The following is a 25982-nucleotide window of genomic DNA, read 5'->3' on the forward strand; positions in this document are numbered from 1 at the left end:
TGTTTAGGTGGCTGTGGTCTAACTAAGAAGGGATGAGAAAAAGCTTCCGGTTTTCCTATCTATGCTGAAAAAAAAAAGAAAAAAAAAAGGAGACATGGATCAGACCAGCTAAGGGACAAGGAGACATGGATCAATCAGACCAGTTAAAGGAAAAGGAGACATAGATCAGACCAATTAAAAGAAAAGGGAGAAAAAGGCAAAATTCTGTGAGCAAAAGTCTTGTTTTGTCTCAGAATTTTAAATTATCCAATGCAATAAAAATAACATAGTATGAGGTGTGTGGTCTGTTTTGAGGGGAGAATTCAAGACAGGGTCTCAAGTAGCCCAGGCTGGCCTCTAATTCAACATGCACCTGAAGATGTCCTTGAACTTCTGAACCTCTTGATTCTGTCTCCCAAGGACTAAGATTGCCACCAATTCTGCATCCTTAAATGACAAGTGTTTTACAAAGATCTGTATAGAAGGAATTAGTTATCTTACAACAAAGGCAATTAAAAATCCTTACCACAGGTCTTCAGTGTCGTGGATATGTTAGGTCCTAGTTAGCAATGTGAGATTCTAGTAGTGTGCTCATGTGTGTATGTGACTTTTGAGCCAGACGTGACATGTGATTTCTGAAAAGAATGACATGTAATTTAAATAGAGAAAATTTCAAATTTGCTCTATGGTTGTAAAAGTAGAATCTACACACTGTAGGGAGAAAATCAGAAAAGCTTAAAAGGGGATAAAAGTTACACTTAAGGTTCCTACTGCCTTTCTAACTCCAATGTCACTATGGCCTTCTGTCTGACATATGTATTTGTTCAGCAAATATTGAATATTTCTTGGAGTATTTGTACATGCATATTTTTATGTCTTTATTTCTGAGATTCATCTTTTAAAATTGTGAGCCTATTTCCTACCTGAAGTAAGTTCTTATTAAGCTATCAACGTGTGTGTGTGTGTGTGTGTATGGGGTACACATATTTGTTGATGTGTGATGTGTATGCATAAGTTTGTGTGTGGGCAGGAGTCAATCAATATCTAGATTCTTCTTCAATGTCCTTTATCTATTTTGAGACAGGATCTTCCATTGAACTTGGGATTCAGTGGTTGGCTAGACTAGCTGAGTCAGTGATTGACTAGACTAGTTGACCAGCAAGCCCAGGGGTCCTCCTACCGTCCTCTCCCCAGGGATGGACTTACAGACTCTCAGTGAAATACTGGGCCTTTTATTTGGGTGCTAGGGATACAAACCTCGGGTCCTTGTGTTTTCATGGCAAGAACTTCTCCTGTGGAGCCATCGGCCAAGTTCAAGCAGTCTTTATCTATGGGCCATTTAATCTGCTATCATACGAATGGCATATCCCTTAGCTGGAAAATGTGTCATTTTTGTTTTTCACAGTGCTGGGCCTGGCCCCAGGCCTCACAGGTGCTAAACATGGATTCTTATACTGAGCTACACCACCAGGCCCAAAGTCTCTCTGTCTGACTCTCTCTCTCTCTCTCTCTCTCTCTCTGTGTGTGTGTGTGTGTGTGTGTGTGTGTGTGTGTGTGTTCCCTGGGGAGCCCTCCTGTAGGTGATGGAGAGAGGTTGGGTTTTCAAATAAGAATTTCTCTCCTTGGGGGAGCATCAGTATCCTGGCTGCAGTGTTAACGGATGGGACCCGTTATGGGTACCCACAGTTATCGATGCCCAATGAGCATCACTTCTGTTACAGTAGTTACCTTTTCCACCACTATGATCAATTAACTACTTGGCCGTTATGGCTGCTTTTTCATTTTTGTGATAAATACCTAGACAAAGGCAACTTAAGGCAGGAAGGGCTTATTTTGGCTGAGGGATTAGAGTCCATGATGGTGATGAAGGGCCATGAGGCCATCCCGTCATGCCTCAGCAGCCTGGAAGCAGAGAGCAGGCAGAAAGTGAGTCTAAGCTACAAAACCTCAAAGCCTGCCCCGCCAGTCACATACTTCCTCTAGTGAGGCGCCACCTCCTAATGGTTCCAGAGCTGTCCCAAACTGTACCACCAGCGGCGACCAAATGTTCCACCACACGAGTCTATAGAGGAAAATTTCACATTTAAATTTCAGCATCAACAAAAAGCAAGTTAGAGGGGAAGAACTTCTTTGAGACACATTAAAATATAATACAGTCCGCCATGGCAGGAAACATGGCAGGGGGACAGGAGGCCTCTGGTTGTACGGTATCTACTGACGGTCAGAAGTGAGCATGCCCAGCTGGATCCCACTCTCCCCCTTTATTGAGCGTGATATCCCAGTCCAGTCAGGATGCTTAGTCAAACATCTCTGGAAGTGCCCTTAAAGACACTGGCAGAGCCGCATCTCCTAGGTCATTCCAAATCCAGTCACGTTGGCAAGGATTAACCAACCATCCGTTAACAATCAACAGGATTGTCTTCACGGAGCCAACCACTACTTCCTGTTTGAGCTGCTGGAACCCCGCGTAATACAGTCGGGTAATTGGGATGGTGGGTGAACTCTGTCTTGTCTCCTCCTCCCCCTCCCCACTGTAACAACAGCGAGAGGAGCAGTTTCAGAGCTGCCCAGAGAGAAAGTTGGCCTTGTGGCTGTGCAGGAACGAACAAGGTCCTGACAAACGGCGGCTGCTGCTGCACAGTGAGGGGAGATTTATGTTTAGTCCAGAGTAAACTATGCATCCAGGTAATAATTTTGAGCAATGAAGTAAGTTTGCTACAGGAATCGTTAAAGAAACAGATAAATCACAGTAATTTCAACATGGCACTTTTGCCATTCAATAAATGGGTATTTTAAATTTCATTTGCTTTTGAACTAAGTTCAATAATTTATAGAGTAAGTCATTCGAAGATTAATGCTCAGAAGAAGAAAATCACCACACAAGAACAGAAACATATCATTTATGTATATTACATCGGAGCCTTCCTTGCCTGTGTTTCCATTATAAATCCGATCTTGCGAGCGTTTATTATAAAGTTTGCCGTGGGCTAAAGTTTGACGTTTGTCTCAACCTCCTGAGACTCTTATTTTTTAATTTGATTTTCTTTCTCAACTAGTATAACAGCTAGTTATGAGGGTTTTTTTTTCTGCATATACGTGTATGAACACAGTGCTCCTGTATCTGTGCGCATGTGGAGGCCAGAGGTCAATGCTGGGTATTTTTCTCAGTCACTCTCCTTCACCGCAATGTGTATGTGTGTGCATGTGTGTGTGACCGTGCGTGTGGAAGTGTATATATGTACATGTGTATATGCTTGTGTGAGTGTATGTGTGCTGATGATTTCCCACACATGGGTTTGAAGACTGGTGTTGACATTGGGTGTCATTGTCTTGACCTACCTGAGGGTCGGGGTAGTGGTGAGACCTGATGACTTGAACTAAACCATCACCCAGGGTACTGTAATGCATTAAGTTTAATAAGTACCAAAGGGCTTGCTGGAATCCAGATTTTATAGATGTCAAATTTCAGGTGGCAGTGGGGTTTGTCTCTGCCATTGCTTCTCTCTGACCCATGTGTTGATGTCTGTCTGTCTTGTGCTTTCTGGGGAAGGATGGTTAACCCAGAGGCAGCCATTGCAAAGCAACTAGAGAGATAAGGCGTACACCTTTGAACCCAAAAGACTTTTTATTCAGAGTCTTGAATTTAAAGATGTGATGCTATCTTTGCGTTATCTTTGTCATAATCTAACAGCATTATGAGTCGAGAAAAAGAACTTAGTGGTGTTTGGAGCTGTGGATCCCCTTGAAATAGTGTCTAAACAAAACAAGGCAAGAGTGGATTGTTTGCCTGTGGATTTCCTTCCGAGTTCTCTGTCTAGTTTATATTTGTTTGTTTGTCTCTTTCTATAAGGATCCCCGCTGAGACTGCCAGCTGGACCTCACACCGCTTTCTCATGGAAAGCTTCTTTAGATGAAATGCTCCACCACATTTTTCAAGTCTGTGTATATGCGTGCACACACACCCAGCACTCAGGGAGAGATCAGGAGACAACTTGAAGGAGTTGGTTCTCTCCATCCCGCGTGAGTCCCAGGAACTGAGCTCAGGTCATGAGGTTTGGCGACAAGTTCTCTGACCTATTGAGCCATCTTGCTGGTCCTAACGTGCTTTTCAAATTTCCGACTATCAGTTACTGGCTTCCCTGAGTTCAGCCAGCCTACAGCGAGAGAGAGAGAGCACGTGGCATTCTGTTTTTCCCTTACGTACTGCTAAGTGAGCCGTGGAGCCTGACTTTCTCCACCTCCTTCCTGTGATCCTTGTGGAGGAGGAGAAGTTGGCCCTAAGCTGAGCTGGTGGGTGCTTGGTGTTCTTCCTTTCTGCCTTTGGAACAGCACAGTGGTTTAGCCCTCCTTCCTTTCCAGCTGTAAAGTTCATTTGGCGTGGGATCCTGGCAGCAATAAGGGACAGAGAAATGTGAATTTCCACAAGAACTTGGAAACAGCTGGAGTGAAGGGGACGGGGCATGAAAACTATTTTCTGGGACCTTATTTCTGCCCTCAGGTGGGGTTGGAGTCTGGTGTATCACATAGCAGGCTTGGACACATTAGAACAAAACATATTTAATTTCAGTGCCTAAGTGTTACCTTTGACCCACGTGCTGCTAATGGAACCGGATTGCACATGTGCACACCTGGACAGGCAGGTGGACGCACATAGTGCCTATCTGCTGATTTTTGTCTTGAGCTGTAGGTATTTGTAAATAGTATTTTTCTTACAAACATGCCTTGTGAAACTGCAAAGTTCTCTTTGTACTATGTCCAAGGCTTAAGTACCTGACTTCTGGACTGGGCTGTAAGCATGAGGAATCCTGACTGTACCGGGGAACTCGACAGGACCAGTTGGACTTTGAACGCAGCTCTGACATGTTAGAGACAATGCCTTGTACAAATCATGTGTCAGGTTTGGTAGAGAAACATTATGGACAATGGCAAGAATAAAAGCCAGGAGAATGGGCTGGCAGGCTGGCTCGGGGTAAAGGGCTTCCAACACCAACCTGGCAACCTGAGTATAAACCCTGGAACCCACAGTACCAGGAGAGAACCGCTTCCCAAAGTTGTGTCCTTTGACCTCCACAAAGCCGTCCACGACACGTTCACAAGCCTTCTGTGACAATAATAAACAAACAAACCAATAAGTAAACATGGAGAAATTAAAAACAAAGCCCGCAGGACCTTGAGGCTGTGGAGTTCTGAGGAGTTTTATAAGCAAGGGTATGGGATGGGGCTGAGTGAGCAGCCGGTCCCTTGAGATGTTTCTTCCCATTCAGGCTGCTTACCCGCGGTTGTCTCCTCAGATCTGCTCATTCTGGCACGTTCGTTGTTTTCCTTGTGGCAAAACCAAGTCTCCATGGTGGACAAACCCACCCTCCTTCTGGTTTCACTGTATACAACACGGACCGCATCACCTACCGCATGCACAGGGCTGGGCAGCGGCTTCCCAGAACCCACCCCTTGGCCCCATGAGACAGCACATTGATGGTGGTGGACTGTGTTTGGGCTCGATTCCTGCCACATCCTCACATCTCCAGCGTGAGCCCAAATTGTCCTCATGTCTCTGCTACCTTTCTCCTTCAGCCAAGTTTCTCTGGGTGTCCTGTGATTGTATTAATCACGACCCTTAATAAATGTAGTAATCAGAAAAGTATGCAGATGCATCTCTGGACATGGCCATGACCTGCCCACTTCCCAAATGGTAGTTAAGGTGATGAAATGGTTCCTCACGTCATAATGCAGTCTTGAAGACTATAACCCTGGTTAAAGCTACGGCAATAAGGTTGCTGAAGAAATCTGAATCATTCTGATAGTTTAAACTACAGCTAATATACTGCCTTGCCAGATGTGCTAATCCTCTTATACCAAGTTGATCGGGGAATGATAACTGGAGCTTTAGGTAGCCAGAACCTGATGTCTTGAGTTCTGGTAACTCTGGTGCGCTAGGCTCAGCCATTTATCCGCAGTTTGCTAATTTCAGAGGTGAGTTATGGTGACTAGCATAGAGGAGACTGCGAAGTAGCCATGTTCAAAAGACAATCAGATGAAGCAGGGAGAAGGGAGGGCTGTGGGCTGTCCAGGGGCCTTAGTCCATCCTCTAAGCAATTTCAAAGAGGCAGTTTCAAAATCCCCGTGCTGCACAACTGGGGTGTCTCTGAAGGGCGAGGCCTGAGGCTTGCTCAGAATTCGGGTTCCTTACGAATCAAAGGTTTGAATATATCTTCTGATGGCACGCACATATACTCACACATGTATGTGTGTGTATGTTTGTATATGTATGTATGCATCATCTATCTCTCTATCTATCTATCTATCTATCTATCTATCTATCTATCTATCTATCTATCTATCTATCTCTAACAGTAACTGTTGTTTTAGGGCAAAAGCCTGACTCTAGCAGCAGGCTAGGCTTAGCTGCTCATCTCAATATGTCAATCAAAACAGAAAATTTAGTCCATGTGGCTAGCTCCATTCAGTAGGTCCCAGTGACTCCAAGTCCATGTTCAGGGTACTGACATGTGCTATTGTCTTGGTTCTGTGAGGGTGGTCTGAAGATGTCTACTGTCATGACATAGAAGATGGATCTGATCTCTGAAGATGGAAACTCCTACTCCAGGGTGTGGCCTCTTCATTACAGATAACTATCCTCATCTGTTCTTCCAAGAATCCAAGATGCCGGCAGTTTTAGGACAAAGACTTATCTTTCTGCCTTTTGCTGAAGTAAAGGAGGTGTCTAGACAGGCAACTCACTAAAGGCAAAGGTGCCGGCCTTCACGCTGTTGTCGGTTACCTGTGCGCCTGGGGAAAGAGTCAATGTTCCGGGGGCAGAAATAGCGTCTAACTGTGTGTATCCGACTTGTCCTCTGTGGACCTGCCTCAGTTGTCCTCTGTGGACCTGCCGTCTCGGAGAAGATAAACCTTTGTTTACGCTTGTGCTGATTCCAAATTAGTCTCTGGAAGAAACACTCGGGTCGGATTAGGCCCTGTGCTCTGTGGAAGGCTTTTGTTTTCTTCTAATTACATCCAAATGTTTCCATCGTACAACTTTCACACTGAAGCCTCCAAAGCGCATCTCAGTCCATTGTTTGCCTCTCGTGTAAGCCATTTCTCACCCTCTTTTGTTTTACATCTTAAAGGGAAACGCATCCTCTTGCTATAAAACAAGGGTGTTATAGGCCACGGTTTTTTATCTCTGAGACGGATTCCTCTGTCCGTGTGATTTAATGTTTCTCAATAAACCCAGAGCATCATGCGGTTTGGTGTCATTTATCACCTGCAAGCCGCGTGCATTTTCAAGCAGGCCAGTTCATTTCTAATAGATTTGGTGATTTTTTTTTTTAAAAAAAAGGCTGAAATAATATCCAGTTAGTCTTCCAACTCTCTCTTTCTCTTAAGTTTATTTTTATTTTATGTGTACTGGTGTTTGGCCTGCGTGTGTGTGTGTGTGTGTGTGTGTGTGTGTGTGTCACAAGCCCTGGAGCTGAAGTTACAGACAGTGTGAGCTGCCGTGTGGGTGCTGGGGATCATCCCCGGTCCTATGGAAGAGCAGCCAGTGCTCTTAACCGCTGAGTCATCTCTCCAGCCCCAGGCATCCAGCTTTCTAACACACATTTACAACAAGCCTTACATTACTGAATCCTTGGAATCAGTTTAGAGCTTCAGAATCAGATCGGGTGTTGTGAGATGCTCTCCCAGCAGGTAAGAGCACTTGCTGCCAGACCTGACAAACCGAACTTAGACCCTGGAGCCTACGTGGTGGAAGGAGTGAACTGACCTCTGACCTCCACATGCATGCCAGCCACAGCCCCAGTGTGTGCCCTCCCCAGCAAATATCCATAAATAAATGTAAAATGATCAGGCTGGAACTCCGCTGTTCCTGAAGAATAAACTTGACTTCAGTAGTCACAGTCAGTTCAGTGTCTCGTGATGATGATCAGTGTACCCAGAGGCTTATTTCACCACTGACCGTCTGTGCCTTTCCGTTGATTGGTGCTTGTGTGTAGTAAAACTGTAAGCAGAGTTTAGCAGTGAGGTTTGGTAAGGACTTCAGTTCCAAGAGACTTGTGCTGCCGTTTGAAAAGCACTTCAGGTTTTCCAGAGAATCCATTTATCTCTGCCATCTCCTCCCACTGTACGGCAGAGTGTTTCCCAAATCCTCCCGTCTCTTCTTACACATCTATTTATCTTTCTGTGTGTGCCACGTTTGGGAGTCTCATTAAGGCTGCATCTGTTCTGTTTTAGGAGAAACCCAACGCCAGCCCCACGTCACTTCAGCTGCGGTCCCAGCTCGAAGTAAGCACAGCAACTTTCGCGATCTTGTTTGGCTTCTGCCTCTTCTCTTAAGTGATATTCTGGAGAAGCGAGACTTCACTGTCCCTTACTGACGCTGAGAACCTTCTCTCTCTTCTAGGAGTCCCTTGGCTTCTGCAGCGCCGTGTCAACCCCAGAAGTGGAAAGAAAGTAAGTCACTCTCCTTCTGCCCCATGCTGAGCTACCGGGGAGGCGTCTGGGCTGGAGTTGGATGGGATGTTCCTTAATGTGTTCTGTGTGACACATCTACCAAGGTGGGCTTTGGAGGCCAGCTGGGGATGCCTGTGGCCCTTCATTTTACATAGCTAGTCATGAGGGAGTCCCAAACAAATGTCTGAAGTGAAGGAAAAGGGCAGGTAAATTGTCAGGGATAGGTTTTCATCTTTTACCCTCGCTTGTAACAGAGGATAAAAAGCGTAAAGGAACCAAGTACAAAAATAAAATACATTCTAACGAAAGCAATGATTTTGAAAGGCCTCCCCTACCTCACTTTTGGGTATGCCACCTCAAATCTTGAGTGTGTGAGAAGCAGGCACATGTATGTACATGGACCTTTTCTGTTTAAGGAATATTTTTGTTTTCTTGTCCTAACTTAGGTTCTATAATCTCTGTTCTCCTAAAAGATAATGCTATGTTTTATGTTGCCAGTGTTCCTTTGAGACAGCTTAAAAAACACAAACCAAATGTCTTTATTTACAGGCTTTCCCCGTTCGATTTTATTCCATTGAAATCTTGCTAGTCATTTTTTTCTGGAGTATAGAAATTTAAAGAAAGCCCACATCTCTAAGCAGACACTTCCCCTGGCCCAGAGCCCACTTGTCCTGTTTTGTGCCAAGAGAGGCAGAGGAGTGGTTTGGGAATTCGAGAAGCACACGCTGGGCAAATGTGTGTGTACTTTACAGCCCCCTCTGCCTAATCCAGCCACGTGTGTGCGGCTGGCAGAGGCGGCACCTAGGAATGAATGCCCCTTGGCCAGAAAGCTGGAGCTCTGAACCTAAGGGGCTGAGTAGGTTTGAGTCAAGACTAAAGAATATCGTTAGATCCAAAGAGCTAGTGAAAAGCAAAGGCCACGGTACAGATGCCTGCACTGTATAAGCATCTCTGGTTGGGTTGGCTTGTATCCTGCCAGGATCGAACTCTTGTTGGGGCTGAAGTAGGCCATGGGTGTATGTGGACATTGCCTTTGAAGCTGGAGGTACTGAGGTGTTGGCGAAGCATTGAGAACATGGGCTGTGGCTTCTCTTGACCCACTCTATCCCATGGGCATGGTAGAAGCAGAGGGTTCAGGTGTCCCTTCAGGGCATCAGAATCCTTTAGGAAACAAGAGGGGGAAGTGATTCAACCCTGTTTGGATTAGCCTTGGTTAAGCTGGGCGTTCCTTTCCCTCAGTGGTAGCGACTGGCTTTTTCTGTGTGTGAATCCTTCCCTTTGAAATATGGCGTCACTCTTGTGGCCAAGCGGGAGACTGAGGGACTCCTCAGAAGTTAACAAAAGGATTTGCACCACACCCACTATTGACAACTCCCGTCTCCCCATTTATGGTTCTGCCACTTGGCCTCTGTTCTTTTTTCATTGGTTCAGGTTTAAGTATTTCTAAACATTCTGAAAATTTTTAAATATTTTTTTTCACTTCTCTAGTAATGCTTCTTGAAAATTATAACATTCTTTTTAAACCTCAAAACAAAGCTTCCATACTCAGAATCAACACTTACTGAGAGATGGGTGCTCTTTGGTTCTCTCTCTCTGGCCCCCCCCTCCCCCCCATGAGTTGCTGAACCTTTGAGAATGAGTTACACACATCACAGCCTGAAACCTTGAGTCTTCTGGCATGGATTTCTTAAGGATAAAGACAGACCCTCTCTGACAGAACCATGGGCTTTACCAAGAAGGACCCTTGCGGTGAATCTCCTAACTTGCAGTTCAGCTTTCTCTCATTGTCCCAATGCTGTCTCTTATGGCCTTTATGTTCTCTTCAATCTAGCACTTAAATATTACTCATGGCATTCTCATGCATTGTCTGAAAGGGTTTCTTAGTCTCTTGTGAACTTGCCTTTTTTTTTTCTTCTTACAGAGTAGGCTAGTTGTTGTATGTTAGGGCTTTCTTGTTTCTTTTCTTCTCCACAGTACATTACGTCAGGAGGCTCATGACGCCTGCTAATCCCATGATTGGAGATAATGAATTTTGATGATCTGTTTATCATGGTAGCCGTTGGGCTTTCCTCTGGGAATTAATGCTTTTCTCTTTGTAAAAAAAAAAAAAAAAACCCTCTCTGGGGAGAATAGTTGAGACTCTCCCGCAGCCTGCCCCTGATCAAACTGTTACCAGGTTTTTAGATTCAGTAATTCCTTCTGAGTCAATTTTTAACCTAGTGGCTGTAAAGTAGAAAACCACTTATTAGTTGATAATTATTTTTCGATTAAAATCTTCTAAGAGGTTTCAGGTTTCACCTTGTCTTTAAGAGATGAGCTGTCGCTCTGAAATGTCTAAGTCGGATACAGTTAGAGCAGATTTAATGCACCGTTTGCTTTGAAACGTTACTCATCGGGCTTTAAAAGTGCAGATATGTTTGGCTGGAAAATCCCTCGATGCCCTCCCACCCTCGCCCTGGCTGGCAGCTTTGCAGTTGCTTGTTGAGGCTGGGGAAGAGGGCCTGGCAGACCAGTTGGCTGTGTCTGGTTAGTGTCCGCTGAGTGTCCGCCAACTAAAATACCATTCTGACTCAGAGTGTGGCTTTATGGGCAAAAACGTTCTTCTGCTTCTTATTTGACATGTAAGAGAGCTTAGTAAACAAGGGAGACATGGCCTACCACGGCCTTCCCATGGGCTCACAGGCAACGTTAAGACCAAGCACAGCCAACTCTATGGCTCCCACCTTCTGGATCCAGTGTTTCCCAGCTGTCTTTCAGGCCAGAGCTCACATACTTCCCATCCCTTTGCCCTAGGTAAAAGCTATGCTAAGATAGGAATCTGGTATAGGTTATGACACAAGGTCTGTTTCTTAAAAACAGCAACAACAAACGGTACTTCTTCCAGGGGTACTTATCAGGGTTTAAAGTCTTAAGTTCCAGGAAGTTAGCTTGGACCGAGGGAGGTGGGCATGGTGAGTCTATCATGGAGAGGGCAAGGAATGAGGAGTCCTGGCCCTCTTGGCATCACATTCCTTGATGCCCCATTCTGGTTTGGATGTAAGCTTCTAGGCTCTGGGCTGCTTGGCCCATACAATAAAGAATCAACGAGAAAGACAGAGAGGGAGGTAGGCAAGTGGGAAGAGGAATCGGATCATCTCGTCCCATCATCACTTAGACAAACACCCTTATCCATCCCAATTTTCAACAAGGTAGGTTTTTATCTTAGTTTGTGGCATTGGTGATGAGACACGGGACCTTGTGGGGCATGTCTGAGCAGCTCTGTCACTGAGCTACGTGGCCTGTCGTATGCTTTTATTCTCCTAAAATAGGCTTTCAGTGAGAAGATATTCAAGGAAGCAGGGAAACTTTCACCCGAGCCTTTAATTTTCACAACTATCCGAATTACCTATTGATGAACTATCATGTCCACTTCCTGGCCCCAATCTTGGACTGGTGTCTGCTACTGTGAGGGGTGAGCTTGAGCTAAATTTCTTGTTAGCAGCTATTTTCAAAGCTATCTGAAAAGCCGGGCAATGGTGGCACATGCCTTTAATCCCAGCGCTTGGGAGGCAGAGAACTGTGAGTTCAAGGCTAGCCTAGTCTACAGAGTGAATTCCAGGACAGATTTCTACAGAGAAACCCTGTCTCAAAAAAAACACAAACAAAACCAACCAACCAAACAAAAGACGTCTGAAAAACAAAGCCACCCCTTTTTTATTTTCATGGCTAGAAAACATCTATCAGAAACTAGGTTAACTATGAGTATCACGGCTAGGAAAGATCTATCAGAAATTAGGTTAACTATGAGTATCAGGAAGCCTGGCACACAGTGAAATAAATAAATGCCACTTCTACTGGATCCATTTTTTCCTCATTCATATACTTAGGATTGGCCCTATGACTCAACAGGCTTCAGAAAGCCAGGCTGTGGTTTTTGGTTTTGTTTCTTTCTTTTATAGGAGCGGTGAAGGAGGGTTATCATGACCTCAGTCAGAGTGGCTCCATCTTTGAGGCAGAGAGTGGAAATACAGTGAAGGGGAGATGGTAAAGGCATGGCTTTCAGAAAGTTCACCCAGAGCCCCTCCTGACCCTCTTCCCGTTTCTTCTCTTTGTTTCTTCACGTGGCTGCTGTTCATTGAGTACCGACTTGGCATGAAAGGCATGCAGTCTTCTGGGGTACTAAGATGTAGTGATGCCCACATTTGAAGGGAGAGAGTTATAGAAAAGATAGCTCATGTTTGAAGGGAAAGAGTTATAGTAAAGGAATCACACATTTCCTGGTTTAAATGGTGGTGTGGACAAAAGCAGGGAGTTGGTGAGTTTAGATGCTCGCTTTGGTAGCAGGGAGACTAAGTGAGCCGTGATGGGAGAAGTCCCCCGCGATGTTTTTCAGCTGCCTTGGATTGATGACTCCTACCTCTCCACAGTGACAGGCTCAGACTCTGAAACCATGAGCCAAAATACACATCCTCTCTTCCAAAAGGGGCTATTCAATCGCTAAATCACCAGAGAGTTTCCATAGCTGAACCCACTTTTGCCCTGAACAAATGTCATTCTTAAGAGGGAGAGTTGTCGTTTGGTGGGAAATTAGTGCTTTCCATCAGAGCTAATATTTCATTTGTGTTATGTACACGCAGTAAGACTGTTCTGAAAATGGGCCAGATGCATGTTCAAAAAAGCCCTGAAGTTAGCAGTCCCCGGGGCCCATCTGGTTGTTTCTTTTATCTTTGTAGAGGTGTTTTGTTGTTGGTTAGTTTTTTTTTTGTTTTGTTTTTCTCTCATCTACTCTTTTGTCTTTGGGGGCCTGCCAGCAGCTCCCAAATAAATACATGGAGTCTTATTCTGCCATAGTTTGGCTTGTTTCTAGCCAGTTTTTCTTAAATTATCCAATCTGCCTTTGGCCTCTGTGCTTTTATCTTTCTCTATTCAATATATCTTTCTTTATGTCTTACTCTGTGACTTGCTGGGTAGCTGTCTCCTGAAATCCTCCCTCCCCTTTTTTCTCCCGTCTCAATCTTCTTCCCGGATTTCTCCTCCTCTTCACTCTCTCTGCCTGCCATCCCCACCTATTTCTCTCTCCTGCCTAGCTATTGGCTGTTCAGCTCTTTATTAGACCAATCAGGTGTTTCGACAAGTAAAGTAACGCAACTTTACAAAGTTAAACAAAAACAATGCAACCCATCTTTGCATCACTAAACGAATGATCCACAGCACAAGCAAATGTAACATATCTTCAACTAATATTCTGTGACAGTGTTTTCATAGAGTCGATTCTAAGGACTGCAAATTGAAAAAGAAAGTAAAAAGTAAAAATATGAGCTTTAGGATTTAGCATCTATCAACAGTGGTCCAGGTACCTGACACACATTCAGTACTGCTAGTGCCTTTCTGCGAGACTCTGTATCCATTATGGTCCCTTCGTTTACAAACACAGAAAGTGAAGCATAGAGAGGCCAGTAAGTTCCTTAAAGCTACACAGCCACTCAATATCAGAACCCAGATTTGATCCCAATTAAAGTAGCCAAGTTTCTGGCCACAACACTGTAATTCCAAACTGTCACGCAATCGTGTTACCTCAGCCAATCCAGAGGTTAGGCGCTAGATGGTCAATCATCAGATGTCAATTTCACTGGATGTAGATCTCCATGGAAACCCTTCTGCATTTTTATAGGGTGTTTTAGAAAAGTACCATCCTAGGGGCTGGGATCCCAATCTGAATACCCAACTGGGTACCAGGATTCACCCATCTCTGCTTCCTGACTGAAGACACACATGGCTGACCGCCTCATGTCCCCGCCTTCATGCTTTCTTTCCCCACCACGAAATGAATCCCTTGAGCCTCGAGCCAAAGTAAATCTCTCTTCCCTTGCTGCTTTCCATCAGGTGTTTGGTCACAGTGAGAAAAGTAACAAGGATAGATTCAGATGGGTTCATCAGCATTAGATAAATAGCAGTTAAAACCTACATCCTTCTGCTGTTGGAAACAGGAGCCAGGTTGACTCTCATCGTGATCTAAGCTGGGCCTCAGACATTTATTTATCTACCGAAGCAAGAAAGTCTAAAATAAATCGCGAAACCTCACCATTGCCAATTATTTATAACTTCTTCCTTACTAAGCCCTTCACCAGAGCTGAAATTCCCTGATGTAGTCTCACCGTTTTCCATTCCGATGACTACACTTGAACTATTTTATGGCCAACAAAAGCCCAAATATACAGGGCGATCGAAAAGACAGATAAATAAAAGGAGCCAAAGGCAGTTGAGTGGGGACCGAGCTCCAGCCGCGAGTGGAATATGGCTGATGATCAATGAACGCCCTGTGCACACATGTGCGGAGCTCAGCACCGCCTTCCTGCCTCCTCTGGCAGCTGAAGACTCTTCTTAGTCTGTCAAATGCCTCCCTCCTCCCCTAACCACCAGCCCCCACCCCTGCATACTCAGGAAACTCTGTCTCCTCCTTTCCTCTTTCCTCCCCATCTTCTGGTCTTCAGGAAGCCCCTGCCTGAGTTCTTGCTCAGTGCCTGACTTGCCCTGCTCCCTGCACCTTCAACTTTGCTTTCCTCTTTCCCTTTGAGCCCAGTGTCCCATATTCTGTCCTCCGCCCACTCAGCCACCTCATGTCCTTGTCACCCGCTTCCCAGGCAGGTTTCTCAGGCAGGTCCTGTCCCGTGGTATGCTTAGCATCTGAACTTGCTGTGTGACCAACCGTGTGGGATACTTTTGCATCATTAGGACCAAATATCCCACAGAAGCAGTTTAAGGAGGAGTTTATTTTGGCACATAGTTCAGGGAATTCAGGCCATCACACATGGAAGGCATAGGGGCAGCGTCAGCTCGTAGCCTTGGCAGCAAGGATATGAGGCAGCTGGCCACATCCTGGTAGGTGAGCAGGAACCAAAGCTTTCTAACTGGAAGTAGGAGCAGACTGAAGCCTCAAAGGCCATTGCCTGGTGACCCCACTTCCATCAGTCATGCTTCCTGTCTCCGAGGTTCCATAACCTGCTGCCACAGTGCCACTAGCCAGGAACAACATGTTCGAACGCAGGATTTAAACTCCAGCTTCCTCTTTCATCTTCATGACCCGAGCAAGCTCCATCCAACCTTAGCAATGGGCTTGCCTGCCTTTGCTGGCGAGGTCCTTCTGGAGCCAGCCTTGAGATGAGCCAGTTATTTCTATACTAGTCATTTCTATTGCCTTTTATCACTTCATGTTTCATGAGCTCTTTGAAGGAGATAACAATTTTTCTTGAGAGTACTCACCATGCCTAAGGTCCCAGAGCTGGAGATAAACCCGCCAAACTAGTCTTAGGGCCCCTTTGTCCATCAGGTAGGGATGACCAGACTCTGAGTTTGGATTCAGGCATTTCCTTACCAGCTCTGCAATCCCGGGGCCAGTTCCTGACTAAATGGGTTGTAATTATAGTAATTACTTCACTTAGTAAGCTATCTAACACCCGCTGAGTACTCTGTAATCTTATCTATCGCTATTATGTGTCTATTATGGCTCAAGTTCATGCCCCTGCCCATGGCTCTGGTGACTTATGTTCTTGAACCCCACATGAGTCAGCCTGGCCGGAGCTCTAAGCTTTTCTCCTCCGCTTCTTCCTTGGTGCTCTGAGCCTGCTCAGGGCTTGCATCAAACTCACTCCATGACCTGGATTCTTTAAAATAGGACAATGGCTGGCCCTGGGTTGTTCCCAGGCATGGAATTGCTGTGTAGAAGACCCCTCTTGGTCTTTTGTATTAGCCAGCCCTTATCAGTGTCTCCCTAGACTGACAGCAGTGTCAGACATGATTTCTGCCTGGGAATAGTAACCCTGAGAGGTCACCTGGAAAACCCTTGAGTGGAGAGAAGAACAGCTTCCAACAATCTCCCATCTGTTCCCAACGACTGTCCCCTTCCCTGCCTGATGCCATTCTGCCGTCTTGTTGAATCCCCCTGTAGTTTCTTCCTCTTCGAGCAGAAACAATGACTTCCACGTAAAGGTACAATATCTAGAAACGTAATGTAAAGTACCATCATCATTGAATTCTTTTAATTTTTGAAAGAAGCAATTTTGCTCAGTGAAGTGCTTTTAATTTTTCTTTGGTAATTCCTTCATGGAGTTGTGATTCATATGCCATGTTGTTCTTCCATTAAAGGGACAGTTAGGGGCTGTGGAGCACTCTTAGGTGGTCCTGGGTTCCATTGCCAACACTGCACACAAGCAGACAAGGGTGCAGTTCAGCTATTTCTTAGTATGTTCAGAGTTTCACAGACACCACCACAGCGGCCCATAGCTGCCTTCCTTTCACTTAATCTAGTATTTCCATCAGTTTCACCCCTCATGTTGCTGTTTATTCCTTTGTGTGTGACCGTATGGCGTTCTGTGTTTCCACTACTGACTGACGTGCTTTGACATCATTCCCAACATTTTTTTTTTTTGGCTATTGTGAAGAATGTTGTTGTAGACATTTGTGTGCAGGTGTCTGTGTGCACATATGTGTTCGTGTCTTCATCAGCTTAAGATATAGTACACATGCCACACAGCGTATTCACAAAAGGGGAAATTAGTGGATTATGTGTTCACAGCCAATTGTCACCTTTAGCATGCTCAGACATCTTACGCCACTTTTAACACCTCCGGAGAAACCTCATGCCCTTTAGCTGTGACAGTACTGTGGCCGCCAAAACCCTAAGCAATCGTTCATCTACTCTCTCTATATATTTGTAGACTGACCATAGAAACAGAGAGAAAATGTACTTTGAAAAAAAAAAAGATGTGCTATGTTTATAGCACAGCATTAAGAATAGACCCTTGTGTCCAATTCTTGGTAACTTTGCATCCAACTTTCTTGAAACATGTTAAGAAATGATTCTCCTTGTAGTAAATTATTATTTTTCTACTGGCGGGTTTCTGGGCTCGAATCTATCTCGGAGAGGAGTCGGGGATTCATCTGTCTTTGTATGCTCCCCAAAGACAGGGTCTGTGGTCTGGTGTCACGTTGATTTTCCTCCGACTGGTTGGGGTCCAATTCTAGAGCACCCTTCCTGGACATGGAAGTTCATGTGTTGGAGGAGTTGTTCATCTTCAGAAGGAGAACCGATTCCCTGAAGAGAATCGCTGAGGTCCTGAGATCACTAGGTCACGCTGTGTCCTCTGAATCTGAGACTAGTGCATCCTGTATCTAGATCCTATTTGTGACGGGGATGAGGGATGGGATGGACCGCTAGTGTTCCCATGGAACATAGGCCTGCATGCTCCAAGCCTGGCTTTGCCCCTGTGTGAGAAAGGATGTCCTGTAGAGGTATGCCTTTGAGAAAGTTAATCAGTTATCCTGACTGTCTGAGATCGGTTGGCCTCCTTGAAAGCTCCCTGGCCTGGGAGGTGGGTACCGTACCACAGAGAGAGCTAGGACAGCCCAGTCCATCATGGTTTGGTCCTCCAACCATAGTGTAGGGTGTATAGATGAAACGGCAAGGTTAGGTTCAGGAAATAACTGTGCTGGACCAAAGGCCACCTATATACAGTATATGCTCTTTTGCCTTAATCGGTTTATGAGTTGTCATTTATGTGGAGGCCAGGGGCACCAGGGCAAGGGTCTGCCCAGGAGCTAGAGTTTAGGTGAGCGCTCTTCTGTGATTCATCAGGGTCACTTCAGCACTCTGACTCCCCTCTTTGTCCATGTCCACCTTGGTGGATTGAGAAGTCCCCGGAAGGCTCCTCTACCTCAGGCACCTTCCATTGGTTGACATCAGCCTTGTGGTTGCTTGGGGTTAGCCTGTGTTGTTGGTGTGTTGCTATGCCTGTCAGAGCCTACCAAAATCTGTACCCCAACTTCAGCTTTGCCAGCTGTGTGGTCAGGAACAATGTATTTGAAATCTCCCAGCTTTGGGCTCTTAATAGACCAAGGCATAGTAAGAGGTCTTCCCATGGTCCTCAGTGCCTAGAATGCCCCTCATTGTAGGGGGCTGTGCTGCTCCTGTCAGAGGTCTGCCAGGGTGTCTGTCCTTAGTCTCATGGATGAGGCCGTATGCAGAGCTAACCATTGGCTATCATCACTTAAAATTCGATCACCCCACCTGGCTTTCAGGTGCCAGTGTCACAGGCCGGAGGAGCAGCAGCGAAGAAACAGCAGCCATTTTTGTAGGGCTCACATGGTCAGCGTTCTGAAGCGTGTCCTTGTGTGTTTGTCCACATCCACACGTGTGCACGCCATCGCATGGCATATTTGAGGGGCTCGACATTCTTGAGTGCAGGGGCTGGGGCTGGGCGGCAGCTGTGCCAGTGTTCTCTCTGCCTCAGCTGTTCCCAACTGAGAAGGCTGTTACCCTTCATTCTGTCTGGTGAGCGAGCTCCAGCTGGCCTGACCTCAGCTGGAGGCCTCGTGCCTGGGTCGCTTCCTGCGAGGTGGCAGGCTGTGTGTTGTGATTGTGGGGGACGGGCACCGCAGCCCAGGCTGTTGAACACATCGAGGTGGCTGCTGTTTGTCTGCCTGCCTGAGAAGTGAAATGAATATTGGGTCGGTGCTGAAGGAGAGAGAGAAAAAAATTAGCATCTATAGACAGGCTACAAGCAGAATAAAAGGAACTTGCCTGGAATTTACCAAGTGGTCAATGTGTATCTATTTTCTTTTTAATATTCATTTATTTTTATTTTACGTGTATGAGTATTTTGCCTGTATGTGTGTAAGTACACAATGCACTTTCCTGCTGCCTGTAGTGGCCATAAGATAGCATAGGATCCCCTAAAATTGGGGTCCCGGATGGTTGTTGAGCCACTGTATGGGTGCTGGGAACCAAATCCAGGTTCTCTGCAAGAGCAGCGCTCTTAACTACTGAGCCATCTCTCCACCCCCCCCTCCCATCCCTGGATATCTTTTTAACCCTGCTAACAAATCTATGTGCATGGGATTTGATAGTTAAGGGAACCGAGGTTCAGGAAGATTAAATGATAGCTAAGCCCACAAGGCCTGGGCTAGGAAGACCAGGATCTCATATCCAGGTTTGTCTGTCTGCAGGCAGCAGATCTTTTATCAGACACCTCACCACCTGGAGAATAAAGGAGTAATATTCTCTGGAGAGACCCGTGATGGGCTAGGCAGTGAATAAGACTTAATTTAATAAGCACTTACACATTTATGGCTGAAGCATAAACCCACTAGATGCTGGTAGTCAAAGGATAGAAACAGTGATAAGGTGGCAGGAAAGCTATCAGAGGAGGCGAGCCATGAACAGAAGGATAGAGGACTTTGGGAGATGGGCATTGAAGGCTGTGTAACTTAGGGCCTGGAGGAAGCAACGTGTCCTAGCTGCATAAGGCTTTATTCTGGGATTTAACCCCATGCATTTGTAGGGGCTGCTTCCACTGTCTGCGTGGGGCTATTCCTCCAATGTCGGAGAGCGCAGGTTGCAGTCAGTGGGCCAGTGATCAGTACTCTGGCTTTTTAAAAAGGTTCCATATAGAGTGGACAGAGCAAGACAGACTGCATGCAGCCAGCCAGGCTGGGTGGCATCAAGGCATCTCTCAGCATCCCCAAGCAGAGCTTTAAATCTATCCTCGCAGAGGACACGCAGGAGTTGTTGCTCTCAGCCCTCAACACGCCGCGAGTCTGCGAATCAGCACAGATAGGAGTGACACAGACCAGTTGCTGTCCCATGCTGCCCAAATCCCAAGGGAGCAGCTGTGACACCTGCCAGCTTCTGCCGGTCCTCATGCTGTACTGGCCTTGAAGCACAGAGAGAAAGTGGCTACCTCCCCTTCTGCCATCTATACCTCACAGAAAATGCCCTTGTGGTGCACACCGGGGCTCTGTGCAGGGAAGAGAATTCTAGAAGCCCTGAAGCAGTTGGGCTGTGCCAGCACACTCCGTGTCCAGCACAGGTTCCTAAGGAGTGAGCCAAGAAGTTTATGGGTTTCCTCAGCAGGTTAGAAAGGAAGTAGACTCCAAGCAGAAGGTAGGACCAACAAAGTTGCTTGGGGACAGGGGTATGATGGAAGGGTATGTGGCCCTCGTCTGGCTCTTGGCAGCCCTCCAGAAGATAGCACAGGAATCCCACAGCGTGGCAAGAACCATTATTGGTGTGAGATGGGTGTCTGATGGCTTCAAGGAGGCCTGAGGTCAGTGGTAGGAAGCCCGCAGGTCTGAAACTTGCAGGAGGCCCCTTTTAATTGTGTGCGCACTGTAATGTCTTCAGTCTGTGGCTCATTCTGTCTTCGTGTCTTTTAGGAGTGTGGGGATACACACAGTCAAAGTGTATCCTTAGGAATAGTCTTGTCCAGATTAGCCCAGGCACTATAATCCTAGGAGTGGCCTGGTCACTTCTGCTGGGGTTGCTCAACATTCCATTCCTGACTGAAAAACAAAACAAAAAACCCCTGTCCCACAGTGTTGCCTGTTTTTCTTTAGAGATGCTGGGGTAGGCTGGGGACAAAGGTTGGGAAAGGATAGGGCTCGTGCTGTCCTGTCTGTCTCTATTTGGATGGAGACATTATTCCAGCCATATATCCACCCCTGGGAAACACGTGAAGCTGTAGAAAAGACAGCCTGCAGGCCTGATGGTGTAGTCGGTGACTGTGAAGCCCTGGAGACTGGAGTGCTGAAGAAGATGGCTAGGCAGCCAGTTGGGTTTTAATGAAATGTAACCCCAACTCGAGTCTTATCACCCAGATGAAAGGGCCCTGTTTCTCAAACACAGCTAGAGTTGGCTGGGGGGGGGGGGGGCGGCGGCGGCGAGGGGATAGTCAGCTAATGCCAAGAGATCCTGTGTTCATGGTGACCCCAGCAGAGCTTCCTGGCATCCTCATCTCTAGCAGGTGCTGATGTGGTTGCTTTGGATACAGCCACAGGCCCAGAAGTGGGTGGCATGTGAAGGCAAAGTGGATAAGATACGAGGGCCAGTGCCAGCTGCCCAGCGGGTTTTTTTTTTTTTTTATGCAGAGGGCTTGAGGGTATGACTAAGATACTGCCAAGGAATTTCAAAATAAGATGTGATAAGACGGGAAAGCCTGGGTTCCCGTTTCCATTGTGTTTGTAAGACGCTGACAGATGTCATCACCTGTGTCTGTCAAAGAATTTAAAGTGTCCCAGGAGAAAACAAAGCTCAAGTGGCGTTGCCCAGTCACCATGGAAGGGACCGATTCAGGTCACCGCATTTGTTCTTGCTGCCTGGGGAGGAAAGTAGGGCAGGCAGGCGGCTCCCACGGTGATATCCAGGAGGGCTTCTAGCTAGGAGGGGAAGGAAGGCTCCTTCATCCTCAGAGTCCTCTGGCTCTGACCTTCGGACGCAATCTCACCAGCCCCTCACCCCCTCCTGTCCCCAGAGCAGGTGACAGAAGAAAGGCTCCTTAGCCCCCTGTCCCTGCCTGGGCTGCCCGCACAAGCGGCCAGTGTGGCCAGCAGGCCTGGGTGATGGTGAATGAGAGCGGCTGTTTGTTTCCACTGAGAAAGTTCTGACCCGCTTCCGGAGCCATCGCCATGGAAACGCCAGGAGGAGATAATTGAATGGAGTCTCTTTTTCTTCCTCTGCCTCCTCTCTCCTCCCCACCCTGAGGCCCAACCTGGTAAAGACTGCATTCCGAGGCCTGCTGTCTTAGTAGGGTTTAACAGCTTTGTGAAGGATGCCTGCTCCCTTCACCTGGGATCCATTACCCAGCATTCTCCTGGCCCAGAGTAGTGGTAGTTCATTTGTACACCAGCTCTCCAGGCCTGCCCAATAGCCACTTGGTCTGCAGACCTGAATGCAGAGGTGCCTTCCCCATATGCTAAGCCAGGCTCCATACTCCTGGTTAGAGAAACCTTGTTGGGACCACATATATAGTACACATACTCAGAAACGTTTCGAGAAGAACTAGAGGGAAGAAAAATTTTGTTGCACACACAGAATGAATAACAACCATTTAACTGTTAGCCAGGGCGTTTTCCTTGTTCCTTTTTGTTTTGTTTGGGTTTTACAGCGTGGGCATCACATTGAGCCTTCTGCATATTGGGCAAGTGCTCTGCTCCCTAAGCAGTACCCGCCCCTGCCCCCAGCCTTAAAGGGTTTTGTTTGTTTTTGTTTTTTTTCCCTTCATCTAAAGTTACTAATGTTCCCCTTTAATTTTGTGAAAAGTAGATTTGGTGAGGAAAAGAACTCTCCAACGCCATGTTGTTTAACGTCTTTTTATTTTGCTTTAGACAAAACCAATAATTCTTAAGATATAAAAACCCAAAATAAAAGTTGAACTTCCTAGGGAAGCCATAAAGTAAAGGCACCGAGATTGACGGGATGCAGTAAACAGAAGGAACAAGATGGTCAAGGCTCTTTCCACGCAATTCTTGTTTTGTATGCCTGTGGAGGAGTCATCAAAAGCCAGAGGTTGAGGATGGGGAGATGGCTTAGCAGTTAGGGGTGCATCTTGAGGTTGTTTCCAGCAGCCTCATCAGGCAGCTAGCTCACAACTGCATGTAAGTCCAGCTCCAGGGTGTCTGGAGCCCTCTTCTGGCTGCACAGGGACTTGCAGGCACTTGCTGGAAATACAGACATACAGACAAACACACGGCAAAGAAATACTAGTACTAACAATCACTATCATCATCATCAAATAATGAAATAATAGTTGTTTGTTTTTAAGGCAGAGTTTGATCTGGGCCTTCAGACTGCAGTGTCTATAAACCTGTATTGCATTTTCATTGCTTAACACTATAGGCTCACCGTATTGGACCCAGCACTTTGAAGGTGGTGATGAAGATGATGTTGTGTCCTCTGTATTCATTGATCCCAACTATTTTTTTTTCTGAGACAGGGTTTCTCTGTGTATCTGGCTGCCCTGGAATTCGCTCTGTAGACCAGACTGGCCTTGAACTCACAGATCCTCTTGCCTCTGCCTCCCCGAGTGCTGGGATTAAAGTTATATGCCACCACAACCTGGCAGATCCCAGCTATTATTGAAAAGACATTGGGCTGGATATTTGAAAGAGCTGAATTTAGCTCCCAAGTCTATAGTGTACAGCCATCCCCCCTCTAATATACTGTAATACAATGTTTTTGTTTATACGCTATGTGCTAATATATCTTACTATCTCATTTACCTACCTATAAGGCAAGTATTCTATTGCTGACCCAAGTCCCCTGCCCAGAAGTTATTTAAACTTTCTAAATTGTTTATTTTAAAGATTACTCAAAAGCAGTAATATTTTTTGGACCATATGTGACCATGGGTAAGTGAAATTGTTAAAAACAAAAATCTCATATACAAGGGACTGCTGTACCAGTTATGTGACCTTGGATAAGTCCCTTATAGAAGTACCCTGAGTCTTAGTACCTTCACCTGTATATCAGGCATGTTCTTACAGGATTTCTCTATAGCTTTAAAGCCTGTCCTGGAACTCACTTTGTATACCAGTCTGGCCTCAAACTCACAGAGATATGGCTGCCTCTGCCTCCCTAGTTCTGGAGCGTGTGCCATCATTGCCCAGCTTAGGGCATGCTCTTTTCTGGGTTTCTGTGGCCTGAAAGATGACAAGTTATGAACACAGTAAACCAACCAGACCAATGCTTTGTAAAAGCGTGTCCTTTTTTGTTTTGTGTTTAAACAGAATCTTACTATGTTGTAGCTTATGACCTTCCTGCCTCAACCTCCCAAGTACCTTACAAGTACTGGTACTCCCAAGTATTGTTATGGACTACCATGCCTGGTATAGCCATGGGTTAGCTTGACACCAGCATGGACAAATAGCTGCATATTCTCCTATAACCAGGAGTCTGCAGGGCAGTATTTGGAGACTGGTACAGCTGGGCTTTCTTCCTCTCTGCTGCACCAGCCTTAGAGTGTGACTTCTTTCCTTCTGGTAAATGATGACGACTTGGCTTCGTTGCCTGTGCCTCAGACAAGGTGAACAGGGCGAGCAGAGGAAGAGGTTGTGTGGAGTGACAGGCCAATCTTTCCATCACAGAAACACGGACTCTCTGAGAACTACCCAGAACCCCTAGTTCTCCGTGGGAGACTGATAACTGGCTCTTCCTTAGCTGCAAGGGAGTCGGAGGAAGTATTTCCACAGAGCACACTGCCGCCCAACCAAAACTGTGGTTCTTAGGGGGGAGAAAGAACATGAGAAAAGTTATTGAAAGTGGGAGTCAAGTTAATTTATTACCTTAGAGAAAGTTAATACAATCAGCTTGATTAATTGTAAACTGGTGGAAGGTGTGTACTGGGTTGCGATGCATTTCCCTCATTAAGTAGCTCAGAACTTCATTATCTCTGCCTAGCAAACAATAATTTATCATTGGTCTTTTCATATGAAACTAATCAGCTAGGATTCCTTTCTGTACAATCTTACTTCAAATACCATGGGCCATCCAATACATCACAAAGATATTCTGAAGATTGGTTACTATTTTTGGAGGAACTGGAAAGGCATTTATCAGAGGTGCTGGGTGGGTACATGCTGTTGCTGTCAGTGATTATCACCAGCAAAGTTGGTGTGTATGTATCCATTTTATAGTCACTTATTTAGTTCTGAACCAAGTCACAAATGAAGAGACATATGAGGGCTGGAGTGCTTGCCTACATAGTGTGCATACAGCCCTTGGTTTCTTCCCCAGCACCACATAAAACCCAATGCCGTGGTGCGTGTCTGTTTCTTAGTATTCAGAAGGTGAAGGCAGGAGGATTGCAAGTTCAAGGTCATTCTAGGCTAAACAGCAAGTATGAGGCCAGCCTTACCTCTATGTGAATTTGTCTAAGACAGAGAAACAGAGGTAGAAAGGAAGGGGAAAAGAAGAAGAGAAGAAGAAGAAAATAAAAGAAAAGTTAAAATTGGAACAGCCACCCTACCCTGAGAGGCCCCTGGGATCTGAAGGGTGGTGGCATGTCATCAGAGCATAAACAAAGCTGTCCTTGCTTTGGCTCTGCCTCTCTCCAACCCCTAACCTGAAACCGCTGCACAACGCGATCCACTCTGCCCTTAAGTCCTGGCCTTAATGAGCCTGTAGCCTGGACACAGTCAGGCCCCAGACTTCCGCTTTGGAGAGATGGCATTTGGCTGCTCGTCAGATGCGGAAGTCTTGTGTTTCTGCCAGTGACCTGAATTATTAACTTGTAGCATGAGTTCCTAGCTGGTGTGTGGAAGGATGAACACCCCTTCCATGTACCTCTGCGAAGGGTTTTCAGATGACTTGGAACCCCGCTTTTGACTTGGAAAGCTTGTTGGCCACCCTGGAAGTGCCGGACAACCGAGCTGAGAGGGTGAAGTGCGTTTTTAGAAGTTCTGACAAAGACTGGGGTCAAAGTCAGGGAGAAGAGTTACCATATTTGATCATATTTTATTCAATTTTAGTGCTTAGAGTAGGCATGATCTAGGTACCATGCAGGTTGTCTTCCTCATTTTCTGAATATGATGTCCTTGAGACCTCTCCTATAGAAGGAATAGCCTGACTTAAAGTGGTTTGGAGGATGACTTTGGACCAAGGGTATTTCTTATAGAAAGGAGACGGGGTAGGAATAGTTACAAGTGACAAATTCATGGCTCAAGAGTCCAAACGTCTCGACAGTGCTTTTGACAGTCCTTGTCCCTTCTTTACTGGACTGTGACAAAATGCCCTGAGAAAAAGCAAT

General features: G+C 46.0%; 1 protein-coding gene across 4 annotated transcripts in view; it reads left to right on the forward strand.

Moving 5' to 3' along the window:
* Nucleotides 1–25982, forward strand: part of Sash1 (SAM and SH3 domain containing 1) — a 171123-nt gene that overhangs the window by 70467 nt on the left and 74674 nt on the right. For 2 of the 4 annotated variants that reach the window (XM_075949185.1, XM_075949204.1), the window contains exons 3-4: nucleotides 8209–8259; nucleotides 8378–8427. In XM_075949185.1, coding sequence (XP_075805300.1) covers nucleotides 8209–8259; nucleotides 8378–8427 — 101 coding nt within the window. The remainder of the gene's footprint in view (nucleotides 1–8208; nucleotides 8260–8377; nucleotides 8428–25982) is intronic. The other 2 variants (XM_075949195.1, XM_075949213.1) reach the window with 1 other exon arrangement.

Source organism: Microtus pennsylvanicus, chromosome 1 (assembly GCF_037038515.1).
Source record: "Microtus pennsylvanicus isolate mMicPen1 chromosome 1, mMicPen1.hap1, whole genome shotgun sequence".
In the NCBI taxonomy this organism is placed as follows: Eukaryota; Metazoa; Chordata; class Mammalia; order Rodentia; family Cricetidae; genus Microtus; species Microtus pennsylvanicus.